Below are 15,623 nucleotides of genomic sequence, written 5' to 3' on the forward strand. Positions count from 1 at the left end.
TATCAGTTCATAAATCTTCTCAGGCTTTTCCAAATTCATGTTCATTTCTGATGGTATAGTACTACAGTGCTTCCAAATGATAAGCATCTACTTTGTTTCTAAGTTCTTTGCTACTATTCAAAAAGTGTTGCTATTAATATTTTAGTGCCTTTCGTGCACAGAGGCCCTTTCTTTATATCTTTGATCTCCTGGGGATATATTATTAGTAGTGGGATCACTGAATCAAAACACAGGGATAGTTTAGGCACTTGATTGCATAATTACAAATTGCTTTCTTCCCCCAAAATGTTTGGATCAGTTCATGACTATAATATGTTTTTAGTGGCCTTTTCTTTATAATGTCTAACACAGACTTCAATCTTTTGTCAATTCTGCCAAATTGCTGAGTGTAAGGTCAAACCTCAAAGTTGTTCTGATTTGCATTTCTCAAAAAAGTAGCGATTTGGAGCATTCTTTTATATAGTTGTTAAGAGTTTGCCTTTCTTTTTGAGAACTCCTTTGACCACTTATCTGTGGAGTAGCTCTTCAAATGTATATTTGTGTTAATTCTCTAAAACTGTTGGATAAAAGACCCTTTTTATCCAAAAAAAGGATAAAGATATTTTATACAAAGATTTCTCCCCAATTAATACTTTCCTTTCTTATTTTATTTGTACTGATTTTGCTCATGCAAAAGTTTTTCAATTTCATGTAATCATGATTATCTATTTTACCTTCAGTGGTAGCCTCGGTCTTGTTTAGTTAAGAATTCTTCCCCAAGTGTTCTCAGGTATAAAAAGAAAGGTCATGCATATGCCAATATTCATTTGTAATGGCACATTTTTTTGGTAGCAAAGAGAACTAGGCACAAATTAGATACTTTTCCTTTGGGAATGGCTGGATAAATAGTGGTATGTGAATATAACAGATTATTAGTATGCTGTAATAAACAATTAATATGAAGAATTTAGAGAATCCTAAGAAGACCTATATAAAGTGATTCAGAGTAAAGTAAATAGAACAAGGGGAAAATATACACAATGACTGCAATAATGTAAATGGAAGAATAAAAAAATGGAACTAGCAACTAGAGTGAAGGACAAAGATCTCCTCTTGTTAGATGGGAGCTCTTGAGTTAAGATCTGAAGCAAGCTGGAGAGCCTAAGAAATTGAGGTGGAAAGAGAGAGAATTCCAGAAAGGCAGTATAAAGAAATACGTAGGAGAGATGGAGTGTTGTTTGAGAGGAACAGAAAGTAGCCAGTATATGTGGATTGCAGAGTAGATGGAAATCAAAATCAAAATTCCCCAGGAAATATAGGAAGGCTCTAGGTTGTGATGAGCTTTAAATTTCAAACAAAGGAGTTTAATTTTGATACTAGCAGTAATAGGGAGCCACTAATGAACTATAGTTTATTGAATGGAGAAGTGGGATGGAGTGACATGGTTAGTTGTGTGTTTTAGGAAAATCACTTTAGCAACTCTCTGAGGAATGGGATGGAATGGAGAGATACTGAAGGCAGGGAGATCAATCAGGAAGCTACTGTAACAATTCATGGAAGAGATGGTGAGGACCTCACTTGGGGTGATGGCTGGGCATACTCAGAGAAGGGTTGGACTGGAGAGATGTCATGCAGATAGAAATGACAAAATTTGATCAATAACTGGATATAAAAAGTAAACAAGCACCAAGGGCTGCATGAGTGGATGGTTAGAAGGATAATGATGGCACTGCTGAGTTCAGAGGACAATGGGGTGCATGGTATGAGATGTTGACATACAAAATTTCTGCCAAACTGCTTTCTAGTTTTCTGAACAATTCTCTTCATATAGGGAGTTCTTTGCTAGGTATTTCTGGCTTACTGAAGTCTACTAGTTATTGATTCTTCCTTATATACTTTTCAAAGTTCAGTTTTATAAAACTCAGTGATGGAATTGTGTGTGTTTGTCCTTTGTTGCCGAAAAAGACCATGCCATCAGAGAAATGATGACATGACTTGCACTTGACTTTGTTTTGAGTGAGGGAGGACTGTGCAGATCACCAGCCTCACTTTTCCTCCAGAACCATCTGAATCCAGTGACCAGATATTCATCAGGATGACTGGAGATGACCCAGGATGAGGCAATTGGGGTTAAGTGACTTGCCCAAGGTCACACAGCTAGTGTGTCAAGTATCTGAGGTGAGATTTGAACTCAGGTCCTCCTGACTCCTGCACTGGTGCTTTGTCCACTGCACTACCTAGCTGCCCTCTAGTGATGGAATTACATGAATATACAAAGAAGTTTGATTTCTTCAGTGTAGAGAAGTTCTGGAATCGAACTCTCTTTACCAAAGCAGATGATAACCAGTGACAATGTAGAAAAATCTCACAAAGCTGCCTAAGGCACATAACAATATTAGAGGTTAAGTGAGTTGTTCCCAGTCACAAAGCTAAGTGCAGCCAAGATTTGAAATCAGATCTTCCTAATTCCAAAACTGGTATTTTATTCCCAGTGTTCTCTCAATGAGGTAATTACATCTACTTAAATAAAGATTCAGGGGGACAGCTAGGTGGCACAGAGTGGGGCCTGAAGTCAGGAAGATTCACCTTCCTAAATTCAAATCTGACCTCAGATACTTACTAATGGTGTGATCCTGGGCAAGTCACTTAACTGTGCTTGCTTCAGTTCCTTTATCTGTAAAATGAACTGAAGAGGGAAGTAACAAACCATTTCAGTATCTTTGCCAAGAAAACTCCAAATGGGGTGACAGAGTCAGATATAAATTAAATGACTGAACAACAACAAATTAAAATTCAGAGTTCTACAAGTGTACTCATGGAATGCAGAAGAAATATTCACTTCTTACCTTTCCTTTAAGCTGGTTATGAATGTACATGAGGATCATTCGTGGGATTTTCACTAAAGTAATAATGAAAGATCCCTTTGCCACAGTACCAAGGTGGTAGCGAATAAGCCGGTTCACTGACCCCAAAATAGGAGTATATGGCAGATTCCTTTTATCCCTGTGAAAAAATACCACAAAGCCAACACTGTAAAGGACAACTCAATCTCAAAAAATATTAGATGTTATAATCAAATCAAGGAATAAAAGGCCCTGAAATAAATTTATTTAAATTCTAGAATTTAGAGGATATTTTTATCCAGCCTAATAACACTATAAAATGACAAGGTAGTAAAATACATTTTAAAAGAATAGCAATGTTGGTGAGGTAATCTAAAAGTTTTATTTATTACAACAACATCAATAACTTAATAAGATATAATTTTATTGAAAGCTTCTCGGAGTTCACTGGTTCCAATATTAAAGAAGAATGTTAAATAACACTGTTCTTTGAAGGCATTTACTAGTCACGATTTACCACTCAGAACACATAAATAAAAACATAAAATCTGTCAAGGTAAATCATCATTATGGGAAGCTATGTAATCTTGGATTTGACCCTGAGCCCTGAATCAAACAAAATTTTAGTCCTAGTTCTGACCCAATACTTCTATAGAATTTCAACAATTCACAAATCCTATTTTCAAGAAAGAAAAATCTTAACTTCCCAATATTTTAGTTGATTTTTCTCCAAAGCAGAAGGTATATACATATAAAGAAATACCTATATATGTCCTATGTAGGGTACAGTAAGATGAATTATTTTGTTAAACATTAAAAAAAAGTGAACAAGCATTTAAGACGTACCTTTGAGAGAGCTGGGTCCCTAGTTATTTCCAATGAACTTCTGAAATTTCAGACAATTTTAAGTTCTCACCTTGTAAAATAATATGTTACTACTGCTCCTGCCACAGTCATCTGCTGACAGGCTAGAATGAATTCACTTATCCAGACCAGCCCCACCACATGGTACCACCACATGTACTGCAGAGGGCCAGAAACTTCAAATTCCACAAATTCACCCTTTGGAACAGGACTACCTAATTTTAAAAAAAAGTAGAAAAAAAGAAGGAAATTGAATGTTTAGTATCAATTTAGAAAGTACATGTGTTAAATTAGAAAGAATAATTCCATTTCCAACCTAAACTGACTTTTAAAAAAGACACCAGAAGTGATAGCTCTATTTTATTATGAAGTATCCTTTTTAAAACACACTGAACAGAATAGAAGGCAAGATGGGGGCAGTGACAAGCAGGGTAATGTCGTTACTACTCTGTTGAATTTAATATATATTGAAAAAAACAAGCTGTATGTAATAGACTTGCGGTTTTATTATATATTGCCCATTTTCTGTCCTTTCTATATATAGAAATATTAATATTTGATGATGGCTTTCTACTTCATGATAAAAAATTCCAAACCTATTCATTTAGGAATAGATATTTTTATGAATTCTTTAGAAATTTTATGTTATGTTGTTTATTATATTTGCCCTATCCTCCTTTACTAGTTTTTTTCCTTGGTTATATATTTTTTCTTATATTGAAATTATTCTACTTCTGGTTCTGGGAGGGTTGGGGACAAGAATAGAGGGAGAAATGGAAAGATTTGTATTGAATAAAGAGAAGGAAATTATGAACTTGTAAAGTAGGTCAGAGATAGAAATTTTGAGAAAACTTGCAGAATAATTTATTTATTTTCATTTCATTCATTCTAATAATGAATCCTTCCCCAGTTTTTATTTTTGAAAGGCACCTCAAACATTAGTCCTGTCGGTATACCTTTTGTTTTATTACTTATATCACCATTCTGTTCCATTGTACCATTAACAAAATTTGGCCAAGACAAGTTCTATTTTGTAATATGCCTCGAAGTCTGAAAGTACAAGCATACCTTCATCATCCTTTTATTCCTTAAGGGGTCCCTTCATGTTATTTTATCTGTGTTTTTTTACATTAAGTTTTGTTATGATTTTATCAAGGACCATGAGGAAGCCCACTTGTATTTTGATTAGGGTTGCATTAAATTTGTAAATTAATTTCATGAATAGAAGACAGAGAAGAAAGAGGTGCCTCTCTAGAGAGGAGACAGAAAAGCTTCTGTGTATCAGGTTCAGAGGGCTTAATGTGCCATCTTTCTCAACCAAAAAAAACCAAAACTTCAACCCCCCCTACCCCCCAACCCCAACCTCAAATGTTCAAACACAGTTGAGATGGAAAGTTCCCCTGTCAAGGAAAGTCAGGTATACATGCTATATTTAGGTCTTTTCAGGAAGCCAAAGGAGGGCCCAGTACCCCTTCAGTTGTAGGACCTAGAACCATCTTATCTGGTGCTACCACGGCTGCCGATTATGGCTCCATTTCCTCCGTTTCCATTCCAAAGCCAAATGGAAGAATCAAGAGTATGAAGGAAGTGTCACCAAGCAGAGTTCTGCCTTGAGAACCTCAGTGAGCTCCAGCTGCGGATTAGACACGTTAGTCAGACACATATCTCAGGGATGACCTACAGTTTCTTTTCTTATCTAGCTCATCACAGTCACCCTCCTCCATCTCCTTCTCATGCCTTCTTGGTGCTGTCTGGTGAGAGCAGCTCTCCCATGGACAATCAGGAATGGGAAAAACCACCTGTGGAAGGAAGCCAGGGCCCTAGCTCCAACCTGTTGGGAGTCTGAATGTCAATCTTCTGTCTTCAAATAGTATGCTCAACTTTCCAAGATATGTGATCTCTAAATTTAGTTCCATGTCTTTTAGGTCTAGATATTCTAGTATTCTAGATTCATTGTTTTTCTTGTGTTGTTCTTGAGAAGTCTAAGGAGATTTTATTAGATATTTTTGGCAGGTAATTTCTATATTTTCCTTCTGGAATTGTATCTTTTTTGTATGTGTAGGAGAGTTGAATTTTGTCTCTTTCCATGCTGAAGTTCTATGAATCTGTTTCACTTGAGGTATACTGGCAGATCTTGTACTTCCTTGAAAACTGTCTCCAATTAATTTCTCAAGTATAATATCTAGGGTCCAACCTTCTTTTTTGATATTCCCTGGAATCCTGATTAAGCTAAGGCTCAAACTTTTTTCTTCCAGGTTTGTTACTCTGTCTTGCATTTCCATTAGTTGCTTTTAAAGTTCTGTTACATTATGAACTTATTCTTCAATTTTATTTTTATTTTTTTATCCTGGAAAACTTTTTATTGTGTGTGGAGTGGGATAGCTGAACACAATTTAGATGATTCCAATTTTGTTGGCAACATCTAAAGCATCATAGTCTGGAGCAAGTTGGACATAGGCTTTCTTTCCACCAGGCCGAATCAGTGCGTTGACCTTGGCCACGTCGATGTCATACAGCTTCTTTACCATCTGATACTTGTTGGGCTTGATGTCCACAATGAAGACTAGGGTGTTGTTGTCCTCAGTCTTCTTCATAGTAGACTCAGTGGTCAAGGGAAACTTAATGATGGCATAGTGATCAAGCTCGTTTCTCTGAGGGGCACTTTTCTGAGGGTATTTGGACTGCCTCTGAAATCTTATTGTCTTGGGTTACTGGAAGGGGGGGGGGATGTTCAGATCTTTTTTTTGTGGTTATGGATACCCTTCAACACTACCTTCTTGGCCTTCATGGCCTTGGACTTGGCTTCTGTCGGGGGGATGACAATGACTTCCTTCTTCACCTTCAGTGCCATCTTGGGGGAAAGGATCCAATTTTATTTTTATTTTTCATTGATTTTTAGTTGACTAAATTTGCTTTTAGTTGCTCTGTTATTTTTCATTCCTATGAATTGTTCTTTTATTGTTTCTTCTGCTTCTTTTTTTTTATTGGGGGGGGGGGGAGGAGACCAGATTATAATCTTACTAGATGATTTATTCTATCTATTGGTATTTTTACATGGAGCTAAAAAGAAAAAGAATGATGAATGGTGGATGTATAAGTAGGCTGCAGCTTAATTCCAATGATGGTCTGCACACAAGAAGTAGCATAAAAAAAGGAAACTTAGGTTTGGAAAAGGAGGGAGACAGTCATGTAGCAAGAATTAAAGACAACAAACAATCTATGGTTTGTTGGTACTCATATTGGATGCATACTTTCTATGGAAAATTTATGAAAGTTATGGAGAAGTAAATATTAGATAAGATAAGAAGGTGAAGGGGAATTGTGATCTGTACTGGAAGAAGGAGATTCCATATTAACATATCTAAATGTATTTCTTACATTGCTTCTAGTAATGTTTCACCATGTAGTTTTATAGAAGTTTTACCTCTTAGTTACAGTGAAGAATTTGCTAGGTCAAGTTTTCTTTGATTTGTTCATTATCTGGTAGATGAAACACATTGTTCTCAAAATGTCCAGAATATCAAGGGAATTAATGAAAAGAAATGCTAGCAAAGGTGGCCTAGCCATATCAGATTTTAAATTGGATTATAAAGCAACAATCATTAAAATTACTTGGTACTGGCTAAGAAATTGAGTGGTGGATCAGTAGAATAGGTTGGGTACACAAGACACAGTACTCAATGACTATAGTAATCTCCTGTTCGATAAACCCAAAAGACTCCAGCTTCTGAGATAAGAGCTCATTATTTGACAAAAAATGCTGGGAAATCTGGAAAATAGTATGGCAGAAACTAGGCATAGACCAATATACCATATACCAAAATAAAGTCCAAATAGGTACATGATTTAGATATAAAGACTGACACTATTAGCAAACTGGGAGAACAAGAAATAGTTTACCTGTTCAGATTTATGGAGAATGGAAGAATTTATTACCAAACAAGAGATAGAAAAGATTATGAAATGCAAAATGGATAATTTTGATTACATTAAATTGAAAAGTTTTTGCACAAAGCCAATGCAATCAAGATTAGGAAAAAACTGGGAAAGAATTTTTATAACCAGTTTCTCTGACAAAGACCTCATTTCTAAACTATACAGAGAACTGCATCAAACTTATAAGAATATAAGACATTCTCCCATTGATAAATGGTCAAAGGATATGAACAAGTAGTTTTCAGGGGAAGAAATTAAAACTATCTAAAGTCATATAAGAAAAATATTCTAAATCACTATGGATTAGAGAAATGCAAATCAAAACAACTCTGAGGTATCACATCACACCTATCAGATTGGCTAATGTGACAGAAAAGGGAAATGACAAATATTGGAGGGGATGTGAGAAAATTGGAACACTGATGCACTGTTGATGGAGCTGTGAATGATTCAATCATTCCAGAGAGCAATTTGGAACTATTCCTAAATGGCTATAAAAATGTGCATAAATTTTAATCCAGAAAAGAGATTTAAAAAAAAAAAGGGTAAGACCCTACTTATACAAAAATATTTATAGCAACTCTTTTTGTGATGGCAAAAAATTGGAAAATGAGGGGATGCCCATCATTTGGGGAATGGCTGAATAAGCAGTGGTACAGGAATGTAATGGAATACTATTGTGCTCTAAGAAATGATGAGCAGGTGAACTTCAGAAAAACCTGGAAAGATTTATATGAACTGATGCTGAGTGAAGTGAGCAGAACCAGAAGAACACTGCATACAATAACAGCCACAGTTAGCGATGACTGATTTTGACAGACTTATCTCTTGTTAGCAATGCAAAGATCTAAGAGAACTCCAAAAAACTCCTGATGGACAATGCTGTCCACATCCCGGAAAAGGAATCTGAATGCAGACTGAAGATTATTATTTGCTCTCTCTGTCTCTCTTTTTGTTCTTTCTTTCTCGTCATTTCTCCCATTGGTTCTAGTTCTTTTGTACTACATGACTAATGTGAAAACATATTTAATATGAATGTGCATGTTGAGCCTGTATCAATTTACATGCCATCTTGGGGATGGGGGAAGGGGAGAGATGGGGAGAAATTTTGGAACTCAATATCTTATGGAAGTGAATGCTGAAAGCTAAAAATAAATAAATTAAAATAAAAAACCAGTAAAGCTTAAAATTACAAAAAAAAAAGTTCTCAAAACTTTTGGTCTCAGAACCTTTTTACACTCTTAAAAATTATCAAGGCCATCCTCCAAAGAGCTTATTTACATGCACTGTATCTATGACTAGAAATTAAAATATTAGTATTTTTATGAAAATAAAAAAATACATTGTTCTTTCCAACCCAGACGCTTCTCTTTTCCAACACTTTTTAAAAGGGGTTTTAAATGAAGAGACATGAAAAATTAAAAGCATTTGCTTATTGTTGGTGGAGTTGTGAATTGTTCCAACCATTCTGAAGAGCAATTTGGAACTAGGCCCCCAAAGTCATAAAACTATGCATACCCTTTGACCCGGTAATACCACTACTAGGTCTGTTTTCTAAAGAGATTAAAAAAAGGGCACAAGAACCTGTACGTCCAAAAATATTTGGTGGTGGTAAAGAATTGGAAGGATACCCATTAGCTGGGAAATGACTGAACAAGCTGTGATATATGATTGGGATGGAATACCACTGTGCTACAAGAAATAATGAGCAGGATGTTTTCAGATAAACCTGGAAAGACTTTCGCAAAATGAAGGGAGTAGAACCAGGAGAACACTGGACTCAGAAGCAACAATATAGTATGACGATCAATGTGAATGACTTGGCTGTTCTCAGCAATATAATGATCTAAGACAATTCTGAGGGACCCAAGATGGAAAATGCTGTGCACCTCTAGAGAAAAAACTGACAGCCTGAATGGAGACTGAAGCATGTTGTTTTTTACTTTATTTTATTTTGGTGTTTTTACCAGGGGGGAGGTCTATCTTTTCTTTCACAACGTGACTAATATGGAAATATGTTTTACATGACTGAACATGTATAAACCATATTAAATTTCTTGCCTTCTTAATGAGCGGTGGGAGAGAATTTTGGAACTGAAAATTTTAAAAACGTTAAAAATTATTTTTCATGTAATTGGAAAAAAATAAAAGATCAATTTAAAAATGTGCATAACTGCAAAAGCAGGAAGGATCCCTTCTCCTATTCTGGTGAAAAATGAAGCTCAAACTACAGTGACTGCTAAAGGGCACATTTTACATTACCTGTTCCTTATGGCTTCTGGTCCTGGGTCTTTTATTAACTCTCCTTTGCTATATCTCACTCCTTTTTCCTTGTTACTCCTCCTCCTTCCAGGGAAATAATAATGGAATTGGAGGTTACTGTTACTGTATTGTTAGTGTGGCCTCTAGACTTCAGAGAATTAATTCCTATTCATTCTTGTCCCTCTACCGTACCTATTTTACTTTCATTCAGTTACTTTGCTTTATTTACATCCATTCAGGGATAGAAATGATCATAGAAAGATTTCTTACATCCTGAATGAGAGTTATAGAAGCAGGAACTTTGTAGCTCATGGTGGACATTAGAGCTCTTACCCAGAGGCCTCTAGCCTAGATGGGGTAGCTCTAGAAGAGCAGGGCAACCAGGCTGAGAGTTGACTCTATAGTGGCAAAAGAAAAGCTAATCTGAATGCTGTAGCAGTAGCAATGAATGGGTCACCTAGACTAGGTGTGTGAACTGTCACCAGTAGTGGCTGAGGCAACGGTGGCTGAAATGGACTAAGGATAGCTGGGATGGCAACAGTAGTTGCATACTGTTCCTGGAGATTTTAATCTTCCTCTTTCACCTGGGAATTCTGGAATTTGGCCACAATGTTCCTAGGAGTTTCTCTTTTTGGATCTCTTTCATGCGGTGTTCTGTGGATTCCTTGAATATTTATTTTGCCCTCTGGTTCTAGAATCTCAGGGCAGTTTTCCTTGATAATTTCATGGAAGATGATGTCTAGGCTCTTCTTTTGATCATGGTTTTCAGGTAGTCCCAGAATTTTTTACATTGTCGCTCCTGAATCTATTTTCCAGGTCAGTTGTTTTTCCAATAAGATATTTCACATTATCTTCCATTTTTCGAATCTTCACGCTATGTTCTGTGATATCTGTCTTTCTCATAAAGTCCTTAGTGTCCATCTGTGCCATTCTAGTTTTGAAAGAACTATTTTCTTCAGTGAGCTTTTGAATCTCCTTTTCCATTTGGCTAATTCTGCTTTTGAAAGCATTCTTCTCCTCATTGGCTTTTTGAACCTCTTTTGCCAATTGAGTTAGGCTAGTTTTCAAGGTGTTAATTTCTTCAACATTTTTTTGGTTCTCCTTTAGCAGGGAGCTGATCTGCTTTTCATGCTTCTCTTTCATCCCTCTCATTTCTCTTCCCAGTTTTTCCTCCACCTCTCTAACTTGATTTTCAAAATTCTTTTTGAGCTCTTCCATGGCCTGAGCCCATTGGGTGGGCTGGGACACAGAATCCTTGATTTCTGTGTCTTTGTCTGATCATAAGCATTGTTCTTCCTCATCAGAAAGGAAGGGAGGAAATGTCTGTTCTCCAAGAAAGTAGCCATCAATAGTTTTATTTCTTTTCCCTTTTCTGGGTATTCTCCCCAGCCAGTGACTTGACCTCTGAATATTCTCCTCGCACCCACCTCGCCTCCTGGTCCTCCCAGCCAGCATTTGGGGACTGGGATTCAAATGCTGCTTCCTGCCTTAGGGCTTTTGGCGGGGGCAGGGCTGCTATTCAGTGTGAGAATTAAGTTCAGGTGGTCAGGTCGGGGCAGGGCCACCTCTCAGGCTCAGTTCCCTCAGGGGGTTTATGCACAGACCTTCCACAATGGATCCAGGCTCCTGCCCCCTTGGGGAGGCCTGGTCTGCAGCCACCTCTCAGCTTCTACCTCCCAGGGGGCCCGAATCATGGGGGCACCCCACTCCCCTCTCGACCCGCCAAAGAGACTCTCTCACCGACCCGCGTCACCTGTGGGTGGAGGGGCTTGTGCGGCCGCTGGAGATCCCATCCCTGAAGCCTGCTCGGATCTGTACCTCTCGGAGCCGCGGCCGTCGCAGGTCTGGGCTGGGCTCCGCGTCTGCAGCGTGACGGACCTTTTGCGAGAGGTTTGCAGGTCCCTCTGTGGGTGGAGGGACCCGCGTGGCCGCTGGAGATCCCGTCCCCGTAGCCCGCTTGGATCTTTTCCTCACGGTGTTGTGGCCGCTGCAGGGCTGCACTCAGCTCCCAGTCCCGGCGCCCAGTCCGCAGCGCGAAGGACCCCCCGTGAGAGGTTTGCAGGTCTCTCCGGAACAGAAATCTCCCTCGCTCCAATATTCTGTGGCCTCTGGGTGCAGAATTCACCATGAGTTGGTCCCCTCTAGCCGTTCTGTGGGTTGTGGGCTCGGAGCTATGTGTATGTGCGTCTTTCTACTCCGCCATCTTGGCTCCGCCGCTAATCTTCCTAATAGTGTTCTTATGTTGTTGAAAAGCTTCTGGACAAAAAATTTAAAAACAATTCTCTTGGTAGACCTATCTCCCTTGCTTGCTTTATAACTTTTATCATCTCTGTTTATATTACTGGCTGGGTCAAGTAAATCTTGCCATGACTGCAACCTTGATTAATGAAGAAAGCAGTGTTACATTTTCTTCATATAAATTTTTGGAACCAAAGTTCTGATTTTCATTGATGTAGGAGCTCCCAGTGAAGAACTCCCTTTATCAAGGGTCTTAGAGGACTTGGACTCAAATCTGTGTGACCCTGGAGAAGTCATGTAACTTCCCTCAGCCTCCATTTCCTCTCTGTAAAATAAGAGGTTTGGACTAGATGGTCCCAGAAGTTCCTTCCAGCTCTAAACTTATGAGGTTATGAATGTCGGGAACATACTCTTTTCTTCCCCAAGAGCCCCCTCTCTCTTTCCTTCCCTAGCACTGGCTCCTTCTGAAACTGTATTATAATGGAAGAGAAAGGAAACAGACTCTTGAATACTAATAACCTAAGACCTCATGATATTAAAATAAACAGGCAACTCTCTAGGACATAATATATACACATATACATACATACATATATATATGTACAGATACACACACAGGTATAGTGATGTGGGAAAGAAAGGATAGTTTTTCATTGTGAGGATAGAGCTCTGAATTCAAACTTTTCAGCCATTTTATTTCAATAGGTCTTTCACAACAATTTTATGAAATGGGAGGTTACCTTTATTAAACTTGTTAAACATCTTTAGAATACTAAAACACACAGCTCTGTTTTGAAAGTAGCAGCCAGATGGAAAGAATTGTGTATCTCAAAAGCACTATTATTGTACCAGAAGAATATGTATTTGGTAACAACGAAAGGGCTAAAAAAATGAAAATGTCCCATACAATGATAAAGGGAAGATTAATATAAAATTCTTAAACCATTCAAATTTAAAATAAAATTGTAATGTTTACAAAATATTTACTCATTAGGATGACTAAGGAGTTTATAGGAGATTATCCTTTAAATTTTATTATGCATTAACTAAACTAATTAAAATGAAGGAAATATATTATCTGAATGGAAAAATTTACAATGCTAAAAAAAGTAATTCAAGGAAATGGTTACATTAGAACCTCATTCCAGGACTGTCTGCGATAGAAGAGATTTTAATAGGTACACCCACATGGGACACCTCTATCCCCACCACCAAAATGGTTTTAAATATACAAATACCCAAAGATTTTCATAATACATTGGTCTCAACTGAAAGGCAGTCTCACAGTAGCAACCCTAAGGAGATAATGGAAATAAGGCTATGGTATATGATGAATGAAAGTGATTGGTGGAAATTTAAAAAATAATAAAAAAATTAAACAATTGGGGAAAAAACAACATTTGTGCAAATCTAAGATGCTTAATGTTCAAAAGATAACTTATACATCAAACCATTCTCTCTTCTTAATTTTCTCATTTTTATCTGTAATACATAACACCATTTACCCAGGCCTGAAAGTGTTTTGAGTCATCTCTGACTCTTCACTATATTCAATTCTCCTCTTTGGTACTTTGCATTATCAACCCATCCTCCTCCTCCTCCTCCTCCTCCTCCTCCTCCTCCTCCTCATCATCATCATCATCATGTTTATTTAGAGCTCCAAAGTCCTCTGCATTCATTCAATTGAGTCTCTCAGTAACTCTCTGAATTAGGTACTATGGGCATTACATGAAAAAATCTAGATTAAGCAACTAGCATGTGGTCAGGAAGCTAGGAAATGCTGGAGGTGGAATTCTACCTGAGATTTCCTTATGCCAGTTCTCGAATTCTATCCATCACACCATGTTTTCTATTATACCCTCACTTAAAAACCTATAATGAACTGCATACACTGACTATTCAAATTCCTATCTGGCATTCAAGTTCCTCAATAATCAGGCCTAATTCATAATCTCTGTTATCACTCCAGTCTGAATGCCTTCTTTTATTCCTGTTTCTCCCATTTGGAATGCCTTTCTCACCATTAGTTTGCCTCTTTAAATTCCATGCATTCTTCAAGGTCAAGCTTTAGTTTCAACTCCTTCACACTCCTCTGGTCAATAAAGAACTCTTCTTTTTCTGAATATGGTACATAATCAATACATATTTGCTGAATTGATTAGAAAAATATCTAGTGAAAACTGCTTGGCCAATAACATCACAGAATCATAAGACTTAAAGGTGAAGGGGACTTTGGAGATCATCAAGTCTAATCTCATTTTAAAGATAGTCTCATGAAAAATAAATGATTCATATATCTGTTAATACTTCATGTTATCTTTAGACTTATTGTGTAAAATGAAAATTATAGCTTGCAAACATTTTAAAGTGCTTACTTGATTCTGAGATGAATTACAAACCTGCAAGGAAAAAACTCCTCAAAGTTTATTAGCTATTCACTTAGTGACTAAAATTAAGCCAACACGCCAAAAAGATCTGTTTGAGAAAAATTCCCAAGTTACAATGTCAGATTCTAGTAGCCTCAGAGAAATCATAACTATAATAGGTTTTTTTTCTTAGCCACATTATAGTGGCATCAACTAAAATCTAAATAAATAAATACATACGTATGTGTGTGTATATATACATATATTGAGGATTACATAGAAATGCTGCTCAATAGAATCTGGTCACCTTTTGCCTATAAGAAGGAATAATGGCAATGGTGAGATCCAGAAGATAAAGGATTAGGAGACTTCAACAAGCCTTGAGAACACAAAAGCATCGGAAGAAATAGACCAGCCTCCTGCACATGCTGCCTGCCCAGGTTTGGCTGGAATGTACACACGATGGAAGGAGAACACGAAGCCAAGAGTTTTAAGAAACAAGTGAAAAATCAGGGATAGGGTTACCTGAACAGATGGACCAAAAAAGTAGCTGTAGAATACCTCTACTTTGGGGGATCAAGTTAAGTTAGAGAAATGGGTAATTCCCAGGCACTACTGACATTTTGATTTCTGGTTGATTTCAGAATTTGGGACCTTGTACCCTGAGCTAAGAAAACTAGTTTTCTTATTTATACCCATTCCTTGGACCCCACTGCCTGTGCCCTAGTCAGGGATTACCTTTCTTCAACCTAAAATTGGCTCCCAAATTGATATCCCTTGGCTTTGCCTCAGGTAGAATGCAATATGGGGGACAACTGAAGTGATTAAGGGAAATGTTATTTCTACTTCACTGTTAAATTCTGAAGGTATGGAGAAAGTAGTTGGGGACAGACAGCCTTTTCTATACACATTATGCTACTACTCTTTCTGTAAGAGAATGAATGAGAAGAACTGCTGTGATACAAAAACCACTGAATTCAAGGACAGAACACCCAGTTCTTTTGGCAAGTCATTTACATCTCTAGTCTCAATTTCCTTTGCTGTAAAATGAGGGGGATTAAATAATCTAGTTTTAAATCACACTATCCTATGACATGCAGGGCAATATGTTATCAAAAAACAACAAATCAAAATA

At 37.4% G+C, this 15,623-nt stretch overlaps 1 protein-coding gene across 3 annotated transcripts in view; it reads right to left on the reverse strand.

The window, feature by feature from the left end:
* SLC44A1 (solute carrier family 44 member 1) overlaps positions 1 to 15,623 on the reverse strand; it is a 215,318-nt gene that overhangs the window by 31,328 nt on the left and 168,367 nt on the right. For all 3 annotated transcript variants that reach the window (XM_072604140.1, XM_072604143.1, XM_072604133.1), the window contains 2 exons: positions 3,739 to 3,901; positions 2,826 to 2,982 (listed from right to left, as the gene is read on the reverse strand). In XM_072604140.1, the coding sequence (XP_072460241.1) occupies positions 2,826 to 2,982; positions 3,739 to 3,901 (320 nt within the window). The remainder of the gene's footprint in view (positions 1 to 2,825; positions 2,983 to 3,738; positions 3,902 to 15,623) is intronic.

The sequence above is a fragment of the Notamacropus eugenii genome, chromosome 1 (assembly GCF_028372415.1).
Source record: "Notamacropus eugenii isolate mMacEug1 chromosome 1, mMacEug1.pri_v2, whole genome shotgun sequence".
Lineage (NCBI taxonomy): Eukaryota > Metazoa > Chordata > Mammalia > Diprotodontia > Macropodidae > Notamacropus > Notamacropus eugenii.